This window comes from Eleginops maclovinus, chromosome 18, assembly GCF_036324505.1.
Source record: "Eleginops maclovinus isolate JMC-PN-2008 ecotype Puerto Natales chromosome 18, JC_Emac_rtc_rv5, whole genome shotgun sequence".
NCBI lineage: Eukaryota > Metazoa > Chordata > Actinopteri > Perciformes > Eleginopidae > Eleginops > Eleginops maclovinus.
In genome coordinates this window covers 16692422-16712981 of record NC_086366.1, presented here as the reverse complement: position 1 = coordinate 16712981, position 20560 = coordinate 16692422, and the positions used below count along the sequence as shown (strand labels likewise).

The 20560-nt window shown below is 39.2% G+C and overlaps 1 protein-coding gene across 4 annotated transcripts; it reads left to right on the top strand.

Moving 5' to 3' along the window:
* The first annotated feature begins 16 nt into the window (after nucleotides 1-16).
* On the top strand, nucleotides 17-18110 carry kiaa0753 (KIAA0753 ortholog). Of its 4 annotated transcripts, none has more exons than XM_063906303.1 (18): nucleotides 17-457; nucleotides 995-1288; nucleotides 1403-1670; nucleotides 1847-1956; nucleotides 2044-2106; nucleotides 2342-2491; nucleotides 3261-3438; nucleotides 4091-4278; nucleotides 4779-4909; nucleotides 5778-5930; nucleotides 6452-6541; nucleotides 8056-8131; nucleotides 8354-8422; nucleotides 8558-8728; nucleotides 9336-9417; nucleotides 9630-9750; nucleotides 15729-15962; nucleotides 17786-18110. In XM_063906303.1, the coding sequence occupies exons 1-18, from the start codon at nucleotides 329-331 to the stop codon at nucleotides 17937-17939; spliced, it is 2661 nt and encodes an 886-aa protein (XP_063762373.1). In that variant the 5' UTR covers nucleotides 17-328; the 3' UTR covers nucleotides 17940-18110. The 4 variants fall into 4 exon arrangements, with proteins under 4 accessions (XP_063762373.1, XP_063762372.1, XP_063762371.1 ...); XM_063906302.1 differs by having other exon boundaries at nucleotides 2270-2491; nucleotides 3261-3429; XM_063906301.1 differs by having other exon boundaries at nucleotides 2270-2491; nucleotides 3261-3435.
* The last annotated feature ends 2450 nt before the right edge of the window (nucleotides 18111-20560 follow it).

The following is a 20560-nucleotide window of genomic DNA, read 5'->3' as shown; positions in this document are numbered from 1 at the left end:
CCGTTCGGCGGCGTACTGTTGTTGTCATGGCGGCGTTTCAAATTGTTTACAAGCTTACACTAGACTTTAAAAAGTCAACCGTGTGTCTTATGTTAATTATCAATCAGTAAAAAACGTTACGTGCATAGCTCATTTATTATTTCTGTATAAACCGTAACAAGTCGTAACAAGCGATGCTTGAATGGAGGATGTTGGGATTAACATCATGTTGACGGTCTTCACTTCGAAAGCATAGTGAGCTTGCTAATGCTAACTCTCGTTAGCATTAATACTTTATATTAAGCATTGATTCCTATTTTTGACTGGATTGGTGATCATAGTTTCTACAATGAGTGCACAGTTCTTGCAGAGTGGTCCTGAGTCTTTCGTAGGACAGCAAAGTCAAGAGAGAGACTGGTTTGTTTTAGGTTCAACACGAAACCACAGTGAATTAACTACTGGGATGTCCCAAACCAAGGTAAACAGCAATAGAAGATGTATCAAAAGTTTGTTAACATTAACCTGTGCTCTACCTGTATTATAGATAATTCATACTACCTTTTACAAGTGCATACATGTATGTACACCTAGTCTATGCAGTATAACTAATGATAAACCATATTCCGATCCTACTTTGATAAAGGTTACGTTATAACGTTTTGGACTGTGGTGTTTGGTGCTGTTGGAATAATTATTTATATAAATGTTTTCTCTCTGTATCGGTGAAGAAACGCTTGATATTACACACGTCAATCAACATAGCACAACATAGTTAAATACAACCGACTATTGCACCCTTCCTGAATGATAATGAAGTTTCATCTACAACATTTTGGAAAGATGTTCTAGAAAAGCGTATTGTAGGCAGGATGTAATGTGCCAATTGGCTTAAACAGAAATGAACAAATACAATACTTGTTGAGAAAGTGGTGTGAAAGGCATGATTGAGTGTCACAATGTCTGCTCGATTAAGTTAAAGACTCATTAAGACTAACTGGTATCTTACACACCACAGCTTTTGTTCAACGAAGCCATCACTGTAAGTACCAGCAACCGCGCCACCCATGTCCGCCCGCCAGCCCCCATCGTGATAGAGAGGCTGCTGCCTCTGTCGGAGCAGCGTGAGACAGTGGACAGCACTAGAAGCTCCATCAGCTTCACCTCTCTCTCAGAGGAGAGACTGCGAGCCGCAGTTCAACTGGCTAAACGAGATCTGAGGAGAAGGCGTCTTGAGTCACTGACTAAATCACCTGCCAAACCTTCTCATGATGCCTCCCTTCTTGAAACAAGTGATTTAGAGCTACTTCAGGTAACTGATGTTGATAATTAGTACACATTTTACAATCAATAGTTTCCTAGTTTATGTCCTTATTAAGGAATGATTGCTGCTTTGTTCAGTCAATGAGTTTTTTTCTCTCTATAGGAGCTTGCAGCCACTCCGAGTAAGATCAAGTTAAAGACCTCCAGTCCAAAACAGAAAATAACGCGACCTAGAGTCAAAATGTCAGTGCACACATCGCAGAAGTACCCTGTTTCTCCTATGCCTCCGACTGGCCAATCGCCACCAACAAGAGACCTTGGCCTGAGAAGATTTGAAGAAGTCAAACAAGCTCCTTTAAGCCAGGAGATCTGCAAACTTCAGAATGAGCTGGAAGTCTATATTCAGAAAGTAGAAGAGCTAGGCAATAGAGGTAACAGACAGAAAACAATCAGCTTGTTTGATTAAATGTGTGTCTTACTGTTGATAATATGATATGTCAAAAGTTCTTAAATGTTGGCCCCAAAGTTGGCCCACTTTTCATATATTTTTTTGTAGCACACATAATGGACAACTAAACAATAATGAACAATTGGATTTAAACAACAGGGGAAAAAATAGAGGATCAACTTGAGCCTGAAGAACAAAATAAGTTGGAGTTGCGCAGACACAAGCAGGCAGCCCGATCAGCGGGTGTCATCTATGTTCTGCAACAACAGGTATGTATCTAGACCACATAAAAATTCACTGACTTTTAAATGAGCTTTTTATCTATACATTTTTGGGGGGGGATTTCTATTTTATAGGTAAAAGAGATACAAGAAGATATCGAGAGACTACGCCGCCAGAAACTGTGGGACACGAAAAAGGTTTGCCTTTAGCCATAACACAGATTTATAGCTGGGTAGAGCTGAGACCATTTGTGTATGTGTTGTGTATTTGTTAAATCAATATAATATTGCTATAAGGAGATTTTGTAAGCTTAGTTGCTAAGCAAATGTTCTTGATGTATAATGTTTGACTGTTTTTCAGTCCATGGCAATAAGCAGGCTTGCAGCTGCCCACCGTGGGACACTCAGGGCTTTACAGGTTGTCATCCATCAGCTTTCAGATTTATCTCATGGCAAAGTCCCCCCTTATTACAAAGAGCTAGGCCAGCTGATTCGACAGCTCTCTTTGTGCTCAGCCAACGTTGAAGTAGAACAGAGTTCAGCTGTGCCTAAGATGGCCCTCAACATCCTGCAGAAACTAGAGGTAAGCAGCATGAAGTAAAAATCAAAGTAAAGGGTATAAATAATATGTAATTTCATTATTTGATCTCCTATCTAACATAGTGAAATGTTACAACTATTTTATAAAGGATTATTGGCCCCCCAATTTTATGGCAACATACTAGAACAATAATTATACACAGACCTAAATAGAAGTGTTTTGTGAATCGATATTCAGGCCATCTCTTGAACAGTCCATGTAGTTTACTTACTGAAAGCACAGCTAGGAAAATAAATTGTCTTGTGCTTTTTAACAAACTTTTTTAATACAAACTTAATGAAATAGGATCCCCCATGTTTTAGTGAAGATAAATGCAGCACAGGTCTGGCAGCGCTTCACAAGGAAATATAAAAAAAACAACGTTAGTTGTTGTTTGTTTGTCATAGATGATTTGCTGTAGCCATCGCCTTTGGCATCACATTGATCAAGCTTAAGTTAAATTCCAAAATTGTTAAATAATTAATAAATATGTCTACATTTCCTACAGCATTAATCTGATGTTTACCCTCCCCCGGGAGATTCAGCACTTATCCTGAAGTCATTTTTTAAAATTTCAATATTACACCAAATGACTGCACTGCATTTGGCTTTTATTTTATAGTGTAACTATTTAGTATGATTATGATGTTGTTTTTTTGAAAGGACAGTTTTATGTACGTTATCGATTATTGTTGGAATTGATCTCCATTTATGGACGTTTTCTTTGTGACTCATCCAACATTTTAAGGTCTTGTCACTCTATTCCTCTTAGACATTGGATTCTGCCCTGAGTAAACAAGTGCTGCACGAAAAGATGCAGGCCCAAGCAAGTCCTCCACACAGGAAGTCCCCTCATCGCAGCAGGTCACCTACTCTTGCACCCAAGGGTCCCAGCAGGTCAACCGTGAGAGGGCCTCGCACACAAGCAAATCCAAAAAGATGTTCAGGTGGTGTGTTCCTTTTGCCTAGATTTAATTTACATATCTTAAAGCATTTACCTCTTTAATAATCCATTTGAGCGTGTGCAACTTTTTGAGTATTGTTTCAGCTTTTTTTGCAACATAGTGCACATTTTATATAAATCCTGTGCTTTCCTTTAAATTAATTTCCTCTTTAAGGCAATGCCCTACTTTCTGCCTAAGCCTCTAAAAGCTGCACCGAATAAATTCTGTATATGATAAATGACAAGTCTATTAAGTCCCCCGGGTATCCAGAAGGCTCCTAAGGGCTTTTATGCAGTTGTGTTGGGGCATCTCACTGTGCCTAAATTGCCGCACAACACGGAGAATTAATAATGAGCAATAAAGAGAAAAAACAGGAACTTAAGCGCAGAACTCCCGCCTCTGGTCCCCTGCTGCCTAGTGGTATGATCAGTTAACTACCGGAGGGCTGAGAGGCCTGCTGTGTAAGAGATGACGCAAACACCTACCACGGGTTCAGACTTCCAACTGTCAAGCCTGTTAGCTCACTGTAAATGGAGGTGTTGTTATGACAAGCCCCAAACTGATTTATTCAAGGCTAATAGGGATGAAACACAGCAGCGATTCCTTTCATTAAGTATAGATCAAGTCAAATATTTCATTTTAAAATATTTGTCAACAGGTAGGAGATTGGCCTCACAGAAGCCAAAAACTACTTCTCTCCAGATCCTGAACAGAAGAGAGGTGCTGAGAGTAGGTGTGGAGAGCCTCGCCCAGAGAGATCTGCAGCGAAGACCTCAGTCCAACACCACCAGCAGGAAAGGAGCTGCTCTCCACTCTGAGAGAAGCAAGACTGACCTTCTGTTAAAGGTGGCTGCTTGATATTTACAAAGCTGAATTCTGAATTCTGTATGTTTTAACTAGGGATGCACAAAATTATATTTTTGGATATTTTATACAATATATTATTTATATTAGTTTTGGATATGCTGGTATTTTCCAAATTCTTTTGACTGTGATTCTCTCCTGTGATGAAATCAGAATATTGTGATGACGCTTTTATCCTTATGCCCAACTACAAAAAGGTAGAAATAAGATGTGATGCTTTTCAAAATGTAGAAAAATCACTGGGCAAAATAAGAAAATGTCTTTAAGTCCGGTTAAATTTTATATTTTTCTTAATGTAACATATCCCCATGTCAGACTGGATAACTTTTTAATTTGTGACTTAGGCCCAATATGATTATTCATCCCACATGAAATGCTTCAAGCTATATTAGAAGCAGTGTGATTTGGGTTTTTATTAAAATCCTCAAAAAGGCATACAAAGATGTAAACACGTTTTTTTATATGTATTGTTTTTGTCTTAGCGTAATCACAAAGAGGAAGCAGGTTTCCAGCAGCCTACAGTCTCCTCTCAGCTCAGAGTGAACCAGCTGCCTCAAAAAGAGCGCTCTGTGCCCTGGATCCCTACCTCCCCTCACTCTCCTCCCCGGCAGCAGTGAGTCTTTAAAGCTGACACATTCATTTAGAAAAAGCTGGTATTGTTCTCCAATGATTTTGCTCTCAGTGCACACTGGATGATTACATTCATTACATAATATGTATACTGTTGTGTTTAAAACTCTAATGGTAAGGTTCATTATTTACTGCACATATTTTATTTCATTATATTTTTACATGTATACCTATACTTCATCTATATTCAATGTAAATATTGCTATATTTTAATGTTATTATATATTTTTTTATCATTGTTTTATTTTGATGTATGTATGTTTATGTATGTACCAAAAACATCAAGACAAATTCCTCATATGTGTTAACCTACGGCAATAAACCTGTTTCTTGTTCTGATTCATTATGAATCCTCTGACCCTTAATGCATTGTGAATGAATGAGGTTTGGATACAATTACATTTTAAAATATAAAGGACAAAAGTGCTAAGAGAGACCTCTAATATCAAACTTTTCAGCCAGAAAGACAATGTGAACAAGCTTTATCTGCTAAGCTGTGTAATAAGCTGCTAGATAACTATACAAATTGCTATCCAGAAAATAACAATGGAATATACTGTAGAATGATAAAAATGCAGCAAAATACACTAAAGGATAAGAAACAGAAAAGGTATAGATAAAAACATCTCCGGCATGTCTGTTCTCTCTGGAATAGCAACTTTCATAAATAAAAAATGGACATTTGTTTGTTTTGGGATACCTATACAGTGTACATATTACAGACCATATCCTCATCTCCATATTCCTCCTACTCAATTCCCGCACCGTCTTTTCTGACTGCTGTTAATTCCGCGTATATCTGTTTTGCCTTTTTATCTTATCCTTTCATCCCTCCTCTATTATCTCTGCAGATCCCCTCAAAGAAAAAGACCAGAGCCTCGATGTCTCTTCTCTCCTGTGAAGCCTTCGCCCAGCCCTCCAAGACAGACGCTGGCCGGCAGTTCGGGAGCAGGGCCGGCCTTGAGCTCAGAAAAAAAGTGCCAAGCTCACAATGAAGCTATAAGGTGGAAATCATCTCCTATAACTTATATCCAGTTTTCCATCTCTTGTTTTTATCAGATATTTTATAATGGAATCCAACTGTTTTTCATATTTGTTATTTCATACATGCTGTACATCAGACTCTCCTGGCAGGAAAGCCCAAAACGAATGGAATCATAATGAGTCCTTCTGTGTTCAGAGAGTTATTTATATCCTCTTTGTCAGACCCCACTTGCTGAGAGCCACAGGCGATACTCTCATTCTAATTCAAATGTAATTCTTTCCAATAAATTAATCTAGGTGCCCGCCAGATCGCAGCCATTTCTCTTTGTGAGTGATTTATAGTTGGCCTGTTTTCAGTGGTCATAAGCGGCTCATTGATTGAGTGTTCCATATAGGTCCCTGTTTAATCAAATCATAATTACTACATTCGTGCTCCCCAATAAATCAGGTGCCTGATTTTAGAGGTGAGGAATATAAGGTATTTACATGAAATGCACAAGAGTTTACATCTGGCTTAATGTGATGATTACTGGCTTGGTAGGAACGCCTGGTTGGACAAGATGACGATGCAGAGACTGAAAGAGCTCAACCAGCTGAGTAAAGAAGAGGCTGAGCGCATTCAGACATTAAGGTGAGAAAAATATCATTACAGATTTGCAGATTAAAAAAAAAACGAGTGGATATTGAAGGTCATAATGTTGTATCAAGTTGTGGGATATTGATCCAGCCAAAAAAGCCGATGCTCTATTGATCCTATCTGTGACCATGATGTGACCTATATTAATATCATAACAACAAATACCACAAAACATAATAAAATATGCAGAACATTTCTATCATTTCTACCTAAAAAGTTAGTTATTTAAGGTTAAGGGTCCTTTGTTATTTTGAGTCGGTCCCCATTTTCTATGCTTTTGTTTGTTTGCAATAAAACTCCATAAGGGCCCTCTAACATGCGTATGATCATAGCTCTCTTCAGTTGCCTGTATAACTAATTAATGTCAATTAATTATACATTACACACTAATGATAAAATATCCTTTATTCACGTGTGTATTTAAGGCAAGAAGAAGAAACATTTCCCAACAGTAAAGCCAACATTGAATAAATCTTGCTGCCACCCCGAGACAGTATCCACACAGCAATCTGCCATACAGCTCAATGCCCCATGCCAGCAATTAACTGACCAGTAAAATTTGAATTTCACCATGGGCATAATAAACGACAATCAATAGAACAGAAAATAATGCAGTTTGTGATTGCAGCAACATCCCATCAGCACCAGAGAGAGCTTATTGGTCTATAGATTTGCTAACATTTCCTAATTATTCATTGGACAGTTAAACTCTGCAAGGCCAGAAACACAACTCAGCAGGAGCAGTGAATGGGTTGTAGTTAACATTTGGTCCGTAAGGCTTTAATTGAATTGCTGAAATGAGCAGGTTAGTCCTTCATGCTTCTGATTCCTCACACACAAAGATGCATATCTTTTAGTACAGGAAGTACAGGAAGTACAGGACAGGAATTGCTGCTCCACCTGCTATGAATACAATTATTTATTGGACTCAAAGCAGCAAACCACAACCATAGTATCAATGAGACAATTCAGTAATGTTTTGACTGAATCTACAAATTGTTTTATGTTTTGGCTTTTAAAATAAGAAAAAGTATTTCAACGCTTTAATCGAATTATTTTTCATCTGACTGAAAATCCGACAGCCATCATGTGTTAACTGTGTTTTGCTCTACCTGCTCCCCCTTTTATCAAGTGACGGGTATTACAGAAAACCCATCAGTTGGTATCAGCTGTTAGGTATTGCAGATCTCAGCTTCATACAGATTACAGATTATTTCTTGCTCATGTCACATTCGTCACTCTCTAGTCATAATGCCCTGAACTGATCTCAGCTGAAGTCATTGTGAGTAGTGTGTCAGGCTTTACAAATAAATGATTTGGCTTCTACAGTGAAAGAACCAGGATACATTCACAAAAGGTTTTCATAAGGCCTGCCTTTATTCAGAGGTCATAGTTTAATAGTGTTGAACTCGCTCATTTGCAGTCAATGTGAATATTTCCATTGAGCACTGGGCCAGATAAATACTGACAATTTTTGTAGAAACTTTTTGTTGTGTTTTGGTTTACAGGTCAGGTGCGATCTTGCCTCAGAGACCCGAGCAGATGGCCAGAGATAGAATCCAGCCTCTTCTGGATGAAGCACAGGTAGAAAGACTTGTCTGTTCTCTTGCTATTGTCAGTTTTATAATTTAAAGGGAAACAATCTATACATCTTATTTAATCAAATCAGAAACTGTGCATTTTTAATTAACCAAAAGTCTAATAAGTTTGACTTTTTGTATTGGCATTGATTTTATGGACTATGAGATAATGAATGATGCTTGCCTGTGAGTTAGACTAAATGTGCTTTTCTGCTAATCTTCGCAGATTGGTGAGTCCAGGAACAGGATCAGCTCCCCGCCGAGGAATCAGCTGTCTGAGCAGCCTGCAGAAAGGGTGAGCTGTGCTGTTGATGCCACATTTTTCACAGGGGAGAGGAGAATTTCCCTTGCTATTGAATACAGTTTGAGTTTGGAATCATGCCCAAGAATAAACTATTCAACCCACTGTTGTGAATTTTGTCCCCCACAGGCAGCAGAGAGAGCTGAGCAGCTTAGTGAGGCGCTGCTGGAGGATCTGTTGGAGGACACTGCACGGGCGGCGTGGGCGGCCGAGACAGACAGAAAATTGGAGGGCACGGCCCAGTGTAGGATGCAGGCCTCCACCCTTGAGAGCATGCTGCTTCGTATGGAGGAGATACAGGTGAGAGCTGCCTGGCAGAAAGGCCCTCAAACAGAGGATCAGTCTGGAACCCAAAAGGTTGCCAGTGATTGGGCTGTTATTTATAGAGATGTCCTGTGACAGCTTCGGTCTGGGGTTGTTTACTGATGTAGTGTCTATTGGCAGGTGGAGAATTGGCTTGCAAAACTCTGCTGCTAGGATCTTAAGGCTAAGAATTATGACCACAACCCACCAATCCTGGCTTTCTTTCACATGGCTACCTGTTTCTTTTAGAAATATTTTATTAATGACTTTCAAAGCCTTGTCCGGTGTTTCATCAGAACTTGTATTGCCCTGTGTACCTTTCCACACCCTGAGATGCTCAGTTATATTGCTCCTGGTCGTTCCAAAGAGGCCCAAATACATACAATAAGGGAATGGAGCCTCCCAGAAACCTTTTTGGAATGGCTTTTCTGTGATTTTCCATTTGATTAATTTCATTCTCTGTTTATTATGTGTTTAATTGTTTGCTTTGGTCTCTTTGTGTTTTATATGTGTTGGCTATTTATTGGAAAGCACTTGGTTTAAAAGGTGGTACATCAATTACGTTATTATTATAAAACACATTTATCTGTCTGTGTCTGAGCAGAGAGATCAGGAGGACGTGAGGAGACGAATTGCTTCAATCACCTACTCAGACCCTCTTCACTGGGACCCACCATCAGCAGCAGGTAGAAAAACAAAACTCTTCATTGTCCTCTTGAACAGCATTCTCAGAAATAATTTCCCAAATGTCTCCTCTAGGTGGAGACACGGCTACAGCTGACAAGAGTAGGTGAACACTTGTCATTCTGACTATGTTCTGTTGTTTTTTTCATCTGTCTATCTCCTGCTCCACCCCATCTATCCCTTTCCACCACCTCTTCCTCTCTGTTCTTCCCAGGACACCAGTGCAGTGCTCCGGGCTCGAGGCCAGCCTCTCCTCAGCCAATTAGGCTCACAAGGCCGGTGCTGAGGCAGGGATCTGCTGCAGAGATTGTCCTAGAGAAACCCGTGGAGACTGGGTGGGTTACTTTGTCCTTCACCTGCTTTTTTCCCTCACATAACACCCAATTTCTATTCCATTTTCATCTTCCTTCTGATTGCTTTCCTTTCTTGCTGTTTTATTCATTCATTCATGATATACGGGTGTGCTACCAGAATATATTAGCTGGAATGCAGCATCAGTGTTTGACCTATTTAACTTCCTCCAAGATCTTAAAGATCTTAGCCCCTTATTTTAGTAGTCTTGGCTCCATACAGTACAATTAGTTGATGACATTATGATACAACCCCCTGTTTAAAGAAGTATGTTGCTATGTTCAGTGGTGAAAATCTTGACTCTTATTTTATTGTTGGGGCAGATATGACTCAGATCAGTTTTTTGTGCACAAATAATATAGAATGAATATGATATTTTTGAATTTAAGGCTAGTTTAATTTATGGTCTTAAATCGCGTCTGATTTTGCAATCCATCTCAGTCTGATCAGATTTCATGGGAGCTTCAGGTCACTGTCGATCATTATTTGTCATAACTGTGCTGGCAGTATTCCCTCTGTGAATACAAACATTTAAAAGCTGAATAAGGAAAAGAGAAAGACACATTTGATTGGTTGTCACCTCCCTGTGTAATTGCAGCATAGAAAAAAGTTGAGGACAGCTCATCCACGAAAAGTAAAGAGATTGGCAGCAATTGGGTAGCGCTGTGCGAAGTAGTTTGATTGCAAATCATATGAGAAAATAAATACATTAAATTCCCGTTCAGGACTTACTGCTGCTTCAATTCTAAATGCAATAGTAGCCTCATCCACAGGAAATTAGGCTTCAAGACTTGATGAAAAGTGGTTAATGTTTTTCCAACGCTGCACGTGGTATTTTTTCCCACATAGTGGTCGTCCTATAATCACCCTCCCACCAGGAGATCATCGCACAAAAACTCAGTTGGTGGCTCCCTTACTCAGGGCAACGTCTATTCCTGACTCAGGCAGCAGACTCCACAGAGAGACCCTTCACTGCCCAGGGCTTTGGCTGCAGCTGCTGTTCTGGTTAAATTAATGAGGAACTTGGAACGAGTAGCAAAGAGAGCGGAAGGACTAGATGTCGTTGATGCAGACAAGCAGGATCCCCTTCAAACAAATTCAAGCAGCAACATTAGTAGATTAAAGTCGGTCAGACATGGAGTGCCTCAGGTTCGGTTCCCTTATTGTAAACTTTGCCCTTAGATCCACTTTGACTCATCTTGGACTCAGTCTTCTTCCATCGAGTAATAGCTCTATTTTTTTGACAGACAAGAATGCTGGGATGTCAAGTATTCATTGTATTGGTTTTTGATAAGGGGTTTTGTTTTCTTCAGAGATATTCAATCTTGCAGCTTAACAGGTAAAGTCCTTTGAAAACTGCTAGCTCATTTGTTCTGAAACTCCCTGAATCATTTTAGCTTCGAACAGAGACAGATCTGCCTGCATCCCTTTCATACTTAGTGCAAATTACAGTATCTTTTTAGAAAGCTTTGGCACTCGGCTGGACCTTGTCATGTTTTCTCTTTAACTCATGGGCTCACATCCGATGTAATTAGGATTTGTTTGACATTGACTGGTGGAAAAATTCACTGATGTCAAAAAAAACTAAATCTCTCTAAAGTGATCTGGGTAAATGACAAATATAGAACAGAAGACGTCCTTAACTATTAAATAAGCTCAGAATTTGTGGTTGATATATTTACTATAGAGCTCATATATTGGTTTATATTTCGAATGGAAGCATCTGGTATTTCTTGACTATAGTTGGATTTATGACAAGTGGTTTATGTCGGTACGTTGATCAACATAGTCCCTTTGTAAAATGTCTCACTCAGCATAACAGCACAACTTGTTTTTATTAATGACAGTTATGTATATAAAATATAATGTGGCTCAAAAACTGCCAAGCACTTCTTGTGCTCAGTAGTATTAGCTGAACAATCACAATCTATAGTAATTATTTGTCCACATTATTTCCATCGTGCTTGCTCTGAATGAAGAGCCAATTTTTAAAGAAAATATAACTTGTCTGCTGCCTGGATAAGTTAGTTCTTTTGTATGGAAATAAAGGTCTTAAAATGCATATTTGATTCAAGTTTTCAGGGCAAAATTCAAAAGCTAGTGGTAGTTTTTCTGGGCTTTCACAGAGATATATTTGTGTATCAAAAAGAGCAGACGAGAAAGACAAGCCAGTGAATTTAACAATTGTTGCAGTTAGTATGCTTTACTACCAGCAGAGTTATATCTTTTTCTTAAGCCATATGGTTGCAAAAAAGCCGATGTTTGCAGGCTCAGTCCCTTTTGGAAGGAATCAAGTTGTAAGTAGGGAGTATTTGCTGTGACATAGAAGAGGGACTTGTATTTATTAGGCACATTGTTTTATAGAGCTGTCTTTTGGGGGCCAAGAAGTTGCTTGTAAACTGAGCTGAGCTGTAGGGGAGAGGAGCAGGCTGCCTGTCCTGCAGTGTTTCACACTCTAAAATCACCCAGGTGGCACATTATACATCACAGTGGATATTAAGGGAGGAGAAGTCTTGTTTACAAAACCCTGCCGCTTGTTGCATCAGCAATACCAGCAAGAACTGCATGAACACAGAATTAGCCTGACCCAAACATGTTGTAGTGTGCCGGTTGAACTTTGCTGTTGTTGAATTATTTTTTCACAATGTTTTAAACAGGAAATTACAAAATATGAAATAATCCTTTGTGACATCTGAATATGCGTCAGTTTGATCCCAACATACTGACCTCGATGGAAAGGTAATTATGGATCGTGAAAAGTGTTATTGCGAAAAGCACAAGTCCCAATAAGTGTTTGAAACGGCAGCCATCTTAAGGTCTGTCTAGATAATCGAATGCATGCTATCAGATAATTGATAGCAGTGTGCAGTAATAACAGAGAAGTATACTGGGCTTAAGGAGAGAGGGAATGGAAAATGATTGATGTGATTGATCAAACTCTGCTTTAATTTTGCTTTTACAGCAGCTAAGCAGCAGAATAAAACATACTCAGTTTCTAAAGAGAAAAATGTCCCAGCAATGCATTTTAAGTTTGGGTTTTTGGCGTGTTAATCTAATCTGTCAGTGTTGATTCTTCAACTGTTCATTGTAGCAGAGACTAAGGCTTAAATGTGGGGGTTTGGAACAGTGTGAAGAGCTCATCATGTGTGCTGTCTCTGCCCTGATTGGTCGCTTGTAACCCACATTTATCTGTCCAGAGGGACACAACAGTGGATGCTGGAAGTAGGAAAACAGGGTCCTGCATGCCACCTCTACACAAGTATTTAAATAAACACTAGATATTTTTGGTAGCTCATTTGATTGTATTGTAGGATTAGTAGGGACACTGGCAAACTGTTAATGGTTATGGTTAACAGCTTTTAATTTAAGTGCTGTTATGGAGGCACAGAGGACTCATGGGGGAATGCAATTTCAAAATCAGACACATGGGTAAATAGGAAATAAAACAGATTTTATTTATTCTCTACAGGTGCTCCAGCTATTATTTTAGTCTCTGCAAACAGTGGTTTTCAGCAAGGATATACAAAAGCATTGGAAAACTCTAAGAGGAGAGTTTTTTTCACCATTGGTTTGCATTACAATAATATTTGAACACTGGCACTTTCCTCCCGAAACTCCCCGAAAACACAATCTAATATTTTTTTTCCTCGACCGTCTTTGTGCCTGTGTTTGTGTGAGTACTATCTAGCGACCACACCGACAATGGAGTGAGAGATTTCATCTTTGGAAACATCGGCAGGGCTGCAGATAAGATTTATGTATCCATGGTGAAGAGCCGAGACACTGGCACAGATTGTCCCCCCTCTTTGCTAACGCTGACTGACCAGCCCCAGCTGCATCAGCAGGTCAAACAAATCAATGAAAAGATGAAAGCCCCACTCAGCAATATTCTAACCCTTTCATGTATTTCTTTTTTATCTGCTCTCTCACTTCACGGCCTCTTTGTTTTACAGCTACAGTCCTTTTAGGCCAAGTACTGCAAACAAGCCACAGTAACTGGCTGTTTGGTAGATTTGTGTTTGTGATAGTTCCCATCCAATGCATCCAGTCGTGACCTCAGATTTGCAAAGACTCAGATTCAACCTGATTAACGTCCAAGACATCACACACCTGGAATATAAAAGAGGTCTGAGTAGAGCTTAACTGAATAAGCACGGAAATTGCAACATCATAAATTATCCTCCGTGCTATTCCTCCTTACCTAAACCCCTTGATTTCACATTTGGCTTCGTCCGACTAGGATTGAGCACAGTCGTCATCCCTTTTGATATGTCTCATTTGGCACTGTGGCCGGGCCCGTGGTGCCAGGTAATTCATGGTTGGAGCTTTTTTTACAGAAAAGATAAGGCAAACTTGAAGGTCAAATGATAGGATCTTGCTAATAGCTCATGCTGTTAATTTTCTCTAGTTGGTGCAAGTTGTAAAGTAGTAAAGTTTTTCCAATTAGGGCTACAATCCAACAATACTATACTAAATGTGATAGATGTGGTTTTTGAATTTACTACAACACATCCCAACTGCCAAAAAATCTAAACTGCTAGCCTATATTTGCCTTGAGTTTTGATACTAGTATCTAGTATATTATTTTCCATGCTGCTACTTGAATGATTGTCAAAAATCGAGCCATGCACCATGTTTAATGTGGACTGGCCTTTGCTAAGACTTGTGGATTTATTGTGCTCTGCACCATAGGTGATGTTCCTTTTCCAAAACTGCTTTCCCAGCAGTGGCTGCTGTATTGACAAAGTAGCATCTGTACACGTACACGCAGCAGCAATTAATGTCTTGATTTATTTACATATCAATTTTTTTTCTAACCCCAGTTCTATCTCTGTAATTTATCTTACCCTTTCATTTACAGCCTGAACACACACCCTTGTGAACACACAGGAAGAATGATTTAATGAAATGTTCACTACTGATGTCGGATTCCGATATTTCTTGTCCTTTAGCCCTGTCAACAAGCTCCAGAGTTGTGTACTAAATAATATAAAGATGTATGAGTTCAATACTCAGGAGAAATTGTAATATATGCGTATGAAGGTGAAATTGTGCACTGAGCAACTTTGGTAGTTGTACTTTTATGTTGTGTTTTCTTTACATGTAATGTTTGTTATTCTGTGATATTTAAGTGCGAATTATAATACGAGTATCTGCATTAGCTAATGGGGGTTCCTAATAAATACAGACAAATGGTCATAACATTTCTGTTTACACCATTTTTATTAATTACATCTCCTTATCACACGTATTTATTTAAGTTTAATCTTGGCTGTGGAGATTTATCCACGATGTTTGAATGTCTACAAGAAAACCAGGCAGGATTTTGAGACTTTTTTTTTTATTTGAGATTTTGACACAAAAAGCAGGGTGCAATCCTGCCTGTATGAATAGGAAGTGAATTATTTGACCACAGTGTTCCTCAGACGGCCATCAGACAGTGAATCGACCTGTTGCAGACTGTAAGCAGTGTTGACTGTGCTGACAGTTTGGTATTTATGGCCACCCTGTGGTTTGCAGCCCTCACAGTCAAAACAGACGCAAGTTCAGCTGAGGCCAGGGAGCACAAAAGAGAAGCACTATGCTTTTGGAACTGCTGCAACACTAAATATAGCACAGAAAGCGGAGTCTCAGCATCCAGACTGATTTGTTCAAGCAGAGAGGATTATCAGGCCAGACCATGGCAATGCCCAGCTGAGCCCCGGCTCACTAAACAAGAGGCAGACGAGATTGCTGTCCCGTGCTGCGACACCTCTCATACATTTATTCCAAACATTGTTTCTGGTCATTACAGTACCGCACTGCACTCCACTCTGATTCTCACATCAATAAATGTGTTTGCCTTTTCTTCACAGCCTTCTGAAGCCCAGTTCATACAGCAATATGCTCAAGGTAATAAAAAGGTGTAGTGGAAATCTACCAGTTTGCCTCCTCTCACGATCATCCTCTTGTGTTTCTTCAGACATAGTATCCTCTCTGAGAACAGCCTTACAGAGGAGGCATCCCAAGTTGAACGACAGCCAAGACCTAGCACCGTGTTCCCAGGCCCAGTGGAGAGGAGCAGGGGGACTGTTATCTCTGTTCCAGGCAGCATGCTGAGAAACATCCGTGGGTACAGGGAGGACTATGAGGCCTACCTGCGCGTTGTGTCTCACGAGGCTGTCGGCAGCTTCAACCCCTGGGCCATTGCAGACAGGTATCGTCTAACAGTTTATTCCCCTGTCTTTGAGCTTCTCTCTAACATATTAGCAGCATCAAATGCTTAGTTTGTGTGACCAGAGCCACATAGAAACTACATTTGTCCTCCCTGCTCTCTGTTTTGTTCCAGGACGTGCTAAGTTCTCTGAGCGAAGGGAGTTCATGGTTTGCAAAGAGTGTCTCTGGTGTTCACTGTTGTTCTCCCACTCATACATTTGCATACTTAACAGAATTCTTAAGTTGCTGCAATGCAGCATACCCCCTCTCCTCTAACTGAGCATACTGAATCTGTGTGTTTGATGTATCAGATCTACACTTCTTAAGTTTGTTTTTGTTGTAGGTCTCCCTGAGTCATAGATATGCGTGGGATTGTAAGCAGCTCAATACTTTGTTTTTGCTTCAGAGCAGAAAGGGCTATTGCCCGGTCCCACTCGTGGGATCTGACTGCTTGTCTTGCTGGCTCATTAAAGGTCCAACATCAATAAACCAAAGCTAATGGTCTGTGCTTTTCTGAAATGGAGAAAAATAAGGATAATGTCTGAGAAGAAGCCACCCAGTTACCTCAGTGTTTTTAAAGAAAGAACACAAACATAATGACATCTACAGCCCCTGCTATTTTGACACATTGTATAATCCTGATTTGTGTGATGAGTTGGTAATGAGGCGCCTTGTGGATCCAAACCCGCCATTCATTCTGTCTGTCAACAGATTGATTGCAAAATAAAACAGCTTTAGCACAGACCCAGAACACAGAAACTCCCATCACGTCAATCTATTCAGAGCATCATTTGAACCACATATTTTTTTTTATTCTGGTGGACGGATGAATATGAAAATTCACTGCCAAACAGAATAGCATAATAATTCAGGGTTGCATTATTACATCATTATTTAACAAGGACCCTACATAATAATACATTAGTCTCAAAAGAGAGGAGATTTTTATTTTTATTTTCATATTAATGAGAAGCTTGTGCTCTATAATTACTTATAGATATTAACTGAGAGATTGCATCATATTCAAAGCGCTAAACATTCAGAATAATGGGTCCTTCAGTAGAGCTAGATAGCTTTTAGCATGTTAGTGTTATAAATGTTTCCTAATAGCTGTTCCTGATTAGTTCTCTTCTAATTTACGAACTATTCAGTGTTAAGAGCAAAGTAATCTTGTATTGGCTCTTCAAAGGTACAGGTCGTTCAACAAGACACAATTACTCCAATTGTTTTGTTGCACCAACAACTTTATGATTCAGCTTTTTTATCCCACTTGCACAGGCCCTGCTTCAGTGTGTGGTTGTTTGTTTGTTTGTTTGTTTGTTTCCCAAGATAACGATCACAACACTCCAATTTAGCAACGCTCTTTTGGTGTATTTTCTTTTCTTTTATGCAAGGAGTTTTTCATATGCTGTTCTGACAGTCAGCAAACAAAATGGTTTGCGAAAAACATCTTTGATTCTAAAAGAAAAGGAAGGCTGACATTTTCTTGGATATAGTAGTTAATGTATAGATCTTATCAATCAAAATGAATTAACCTTTTTAATTAAGCTATTTAAAAAAAGGCATGTCTCAAATATTTTAGATAAACAAAAAATAATAGGTCTTGATTCTTTTCAGTTGTAACTTAATGGTAACAGTCGTCATATATTCTCCCTTAGTTTTATTTGTTGTGATGCAGAACACAAATTGTCAGATGTTAGATTTGGACTTTCGCATTACATTTAAAGTGTTTTAATTTATTCTTAACTTAATTAACCTCCGGAGTTTTCTTTGCATCTCGGTTTTAAGGAAAATATCCTGCTTATTTTCTTCCTTGTACCACAGCCTGGCAGAGGAGTTGCTGTCCGAGGCTCTGGCAGATGTGGCAGCAGAGTTTCAAGATGTTGTGGAGGAGTACGCCGAGGCCGTGTTCACCTCAGAGTTTCTTCAGCCGATCCAGTCGCCTCCTGCTTCAGCTGCAGCTTTGGTCAGCCAATAGGATTTATTATGTAGCATCATGGATGTAGCAGTTTTTTCTTTTTTTTTCAAATGGCTATAATATGTATTTATTTTTCAGGATGTAAATATCAAAGATCTAGATCTAGTCATTTTGTCGACGAGGACTGTGAAAATTAGTCATTTCTTTCTATATAAACATTTTGGAATTAAAGTCTCTCACGTATGTACTTATTTTATCAATTTACAAAGATCTCTATTTAATTGGGATTGTAGATATTGTGAAATGAAGCTTCGGCAGACGTGTGGTATTGCACAGGGAGCATTAGTCACATAACTCTTCATGCTCCATCTGTATCTGCGATTGAATTCCACAGGGAAAGTTACTTTACTTTAGATAAGCTCAGAGAGACCATTATGACATTACAGAGGATTATAAGATTAAAGCTCTTCCCTTGCACTTGGTTTAAATCTCCCTGAGGATATCTCACATATTCTATTTCCATGTTGGAATATGGAAATAAATTAATTTGAGTCACCTGTCCAACAAAATGACCAGGAGGCCACAAATCATGTGTTTGATCTTTTGTAACTTTATTTCTTTGTTTGCTCTAACGTCTTAATTCAGTGATCTAAAAGTAGCAAAAAGTTTAATTTCTCCTCTCTAGTAAATGTGTTGCCGTAGGACAGTAAATATGTACATGTTTGGTTACATTTTTAGAATTTTAATTAGCTTAACACCCCTTTTCTTGATTCTTGATTCATTTCTTCCCAGAGAGACAAAAGAAATAGCCACTGGTTTATAAACTGTTCTCTCCCAAGCTACTGAATCCTGCATAGTTGTTCATTTTGAATGAAAGCTAAACAAGGGTGGGCTTCGAAGTCTAAGAAAATATCCCTTGAGAGAATCATGAAAGCCACACAGACAGAAGAGACACGTTCAGATTTTGTGTTGGCCCGTGGGGACCAGCCCCTGACAGGGGACATACACTGACTGAATGCATTAGCTTACATTCAATCAGCTGCCTCTATTCCCTCTCGGGGTGGCTTCTGCGTGGGCGTCTGAATACGTGCAGGCTTTCACAGGCGCAAGCTAAGTTTCCTCTTTTCGATCCAGGACAAATAGAAATTGGTTGGCCCAAAGCGAGTCTACCCACTGACGTACAGAACTAAAGCTTTATCTTCCTTTGGCTAATGGCAAAACTAAAGGCATTAAATGAATCTGTTCATTTCCGAGGTCTAATTTCTAATTATGTTTCATTGTCATGGCTCAGAAGATTCCAATGCCTCTGCCAAGAGACATTCAAAAGATAATAACTGTTTCTATCTGCAACCTCAGCAGACCACTTAGACTCTGACTGGGAGACGGTGTTGTCAGCAAACCAAAGAATCATGTCCCTGCTTAATTTTCTTTAAAATATGTATTTGTTATGTACAGTGAACATCTGTTGCATGAGCATGATCATTCACAAACAGAAGATCCTGTGCATGGACCATTAGCACTGGTTTTCACATTATTATAATTTCCGATGGTCAACTGCTCATCAGATGTCATTTCAGGATCGGTGAGCACAAAGATGACTTCAATATATTCATTATGCATTGAGAGTGAGCACTTTGCTATACAGGTGCATCAAGGCTGCTTTGTGTCACCTGCAGCTGAGTCTGTACTCAAACTAGATGAATATGAATCATATGACTCATGTTTGCTGTTCTCAAGGATATTCTCTTGAAGCTAAAGTGTTGAAGTGATGGTTTCTGCTTGGAGACCAGACTAATCACTGAGCAATTTGTTGTGCAAATACTACTAATGTTTGTGTTTAAAGGGAGAGTTATTGGGCTTGGTATCATCATCAAGTTATGAAACAAGTAAGGGAGCAGATTCCCCGCAGACTAAATTCACACTAATAAATTGAGAGACGTTTCAATGCTTATCGGTCTATCTCAAAGCAGATGTCAGTCTAGAGCATTTAAGACTAAATCATCATATCTTTAAAGTGCCAAACGTTAGAGATTTGTTGTCGACTGTGCTTTGAAAGAACAATGTTTCTGCAACTCAATTCAGGTCTGCTGACTGCAACATACTGTATTTTGTCACGCTTTATGGCTCCCAAAAAGCCTTTTGTTGCTGAAACAGGTACTGCCTTTATTTTCCAAAAGCCCTACAGTGGTTATCTACAGTCATAAACATCTTTCACCCTGTGGGTTAACTTATTTGTTTTAAAACATTACTATTCATTTGAGCTGCCTGGATGGTTTGCACTAAATCACCTCAATATAATAGGTTATTTTTGTAAGTGTAAACTATTTGTTTCTTTGCCTTTCTCTTTTGTTGAGGATGTGCTGTAGAATGGGAATGATGTGCTCAATGACACGGCGAGAATTCTTTTCACGAAAGAAATGTCATTAATTCAATTAGCCTTTATTTTTTTCAGTAAGATCCAGTTAGTGCAGCCATTTGGTGTAATCGGCGCTATATGTCTTGCTGTCTCTCTGGCCATGAGGCTTTTTCTTATTGGTTTTTCTTAGTGTGATCTCAGCTCAGTGTTCAGGGCCAGAAGAATTGTCCTTAGCTCTCTTGATGAATACAAATTGCCTGCATGTATTCCAAGTAGAGTTTGGTAACGTAATGGGTCCAGGCCCTCCGATTCTATGGCAATGGTT

What these genes read in the sequence shown, in the direction of transcription:
- kiaa0753 (XM_063906300.1), top strand. Translation starts at nt 329, where the DNA reads ATGAGTGCACAGTTCTTGCAGAGTGGTCCTGAGTCTTTCGTAGGACAG. An exon ending in CTGGGATGTCCCAAACCAAG is followed by an intron (nt 458 to 994) that starts GTAAACAGCAAT and finishes TACACACCACAG; the next exon opens with CTTTTGTTCAACGAAGCCAT. An exon ending in GGACCCACCATCAGCAGCAG is followed by an intron (nt 9,418 to 9,629) that starts GTAGAAAAACAA and finishes TGTTCTTCCCAG; the next exon opens with GACACCAGTGCAGTGCTCCG.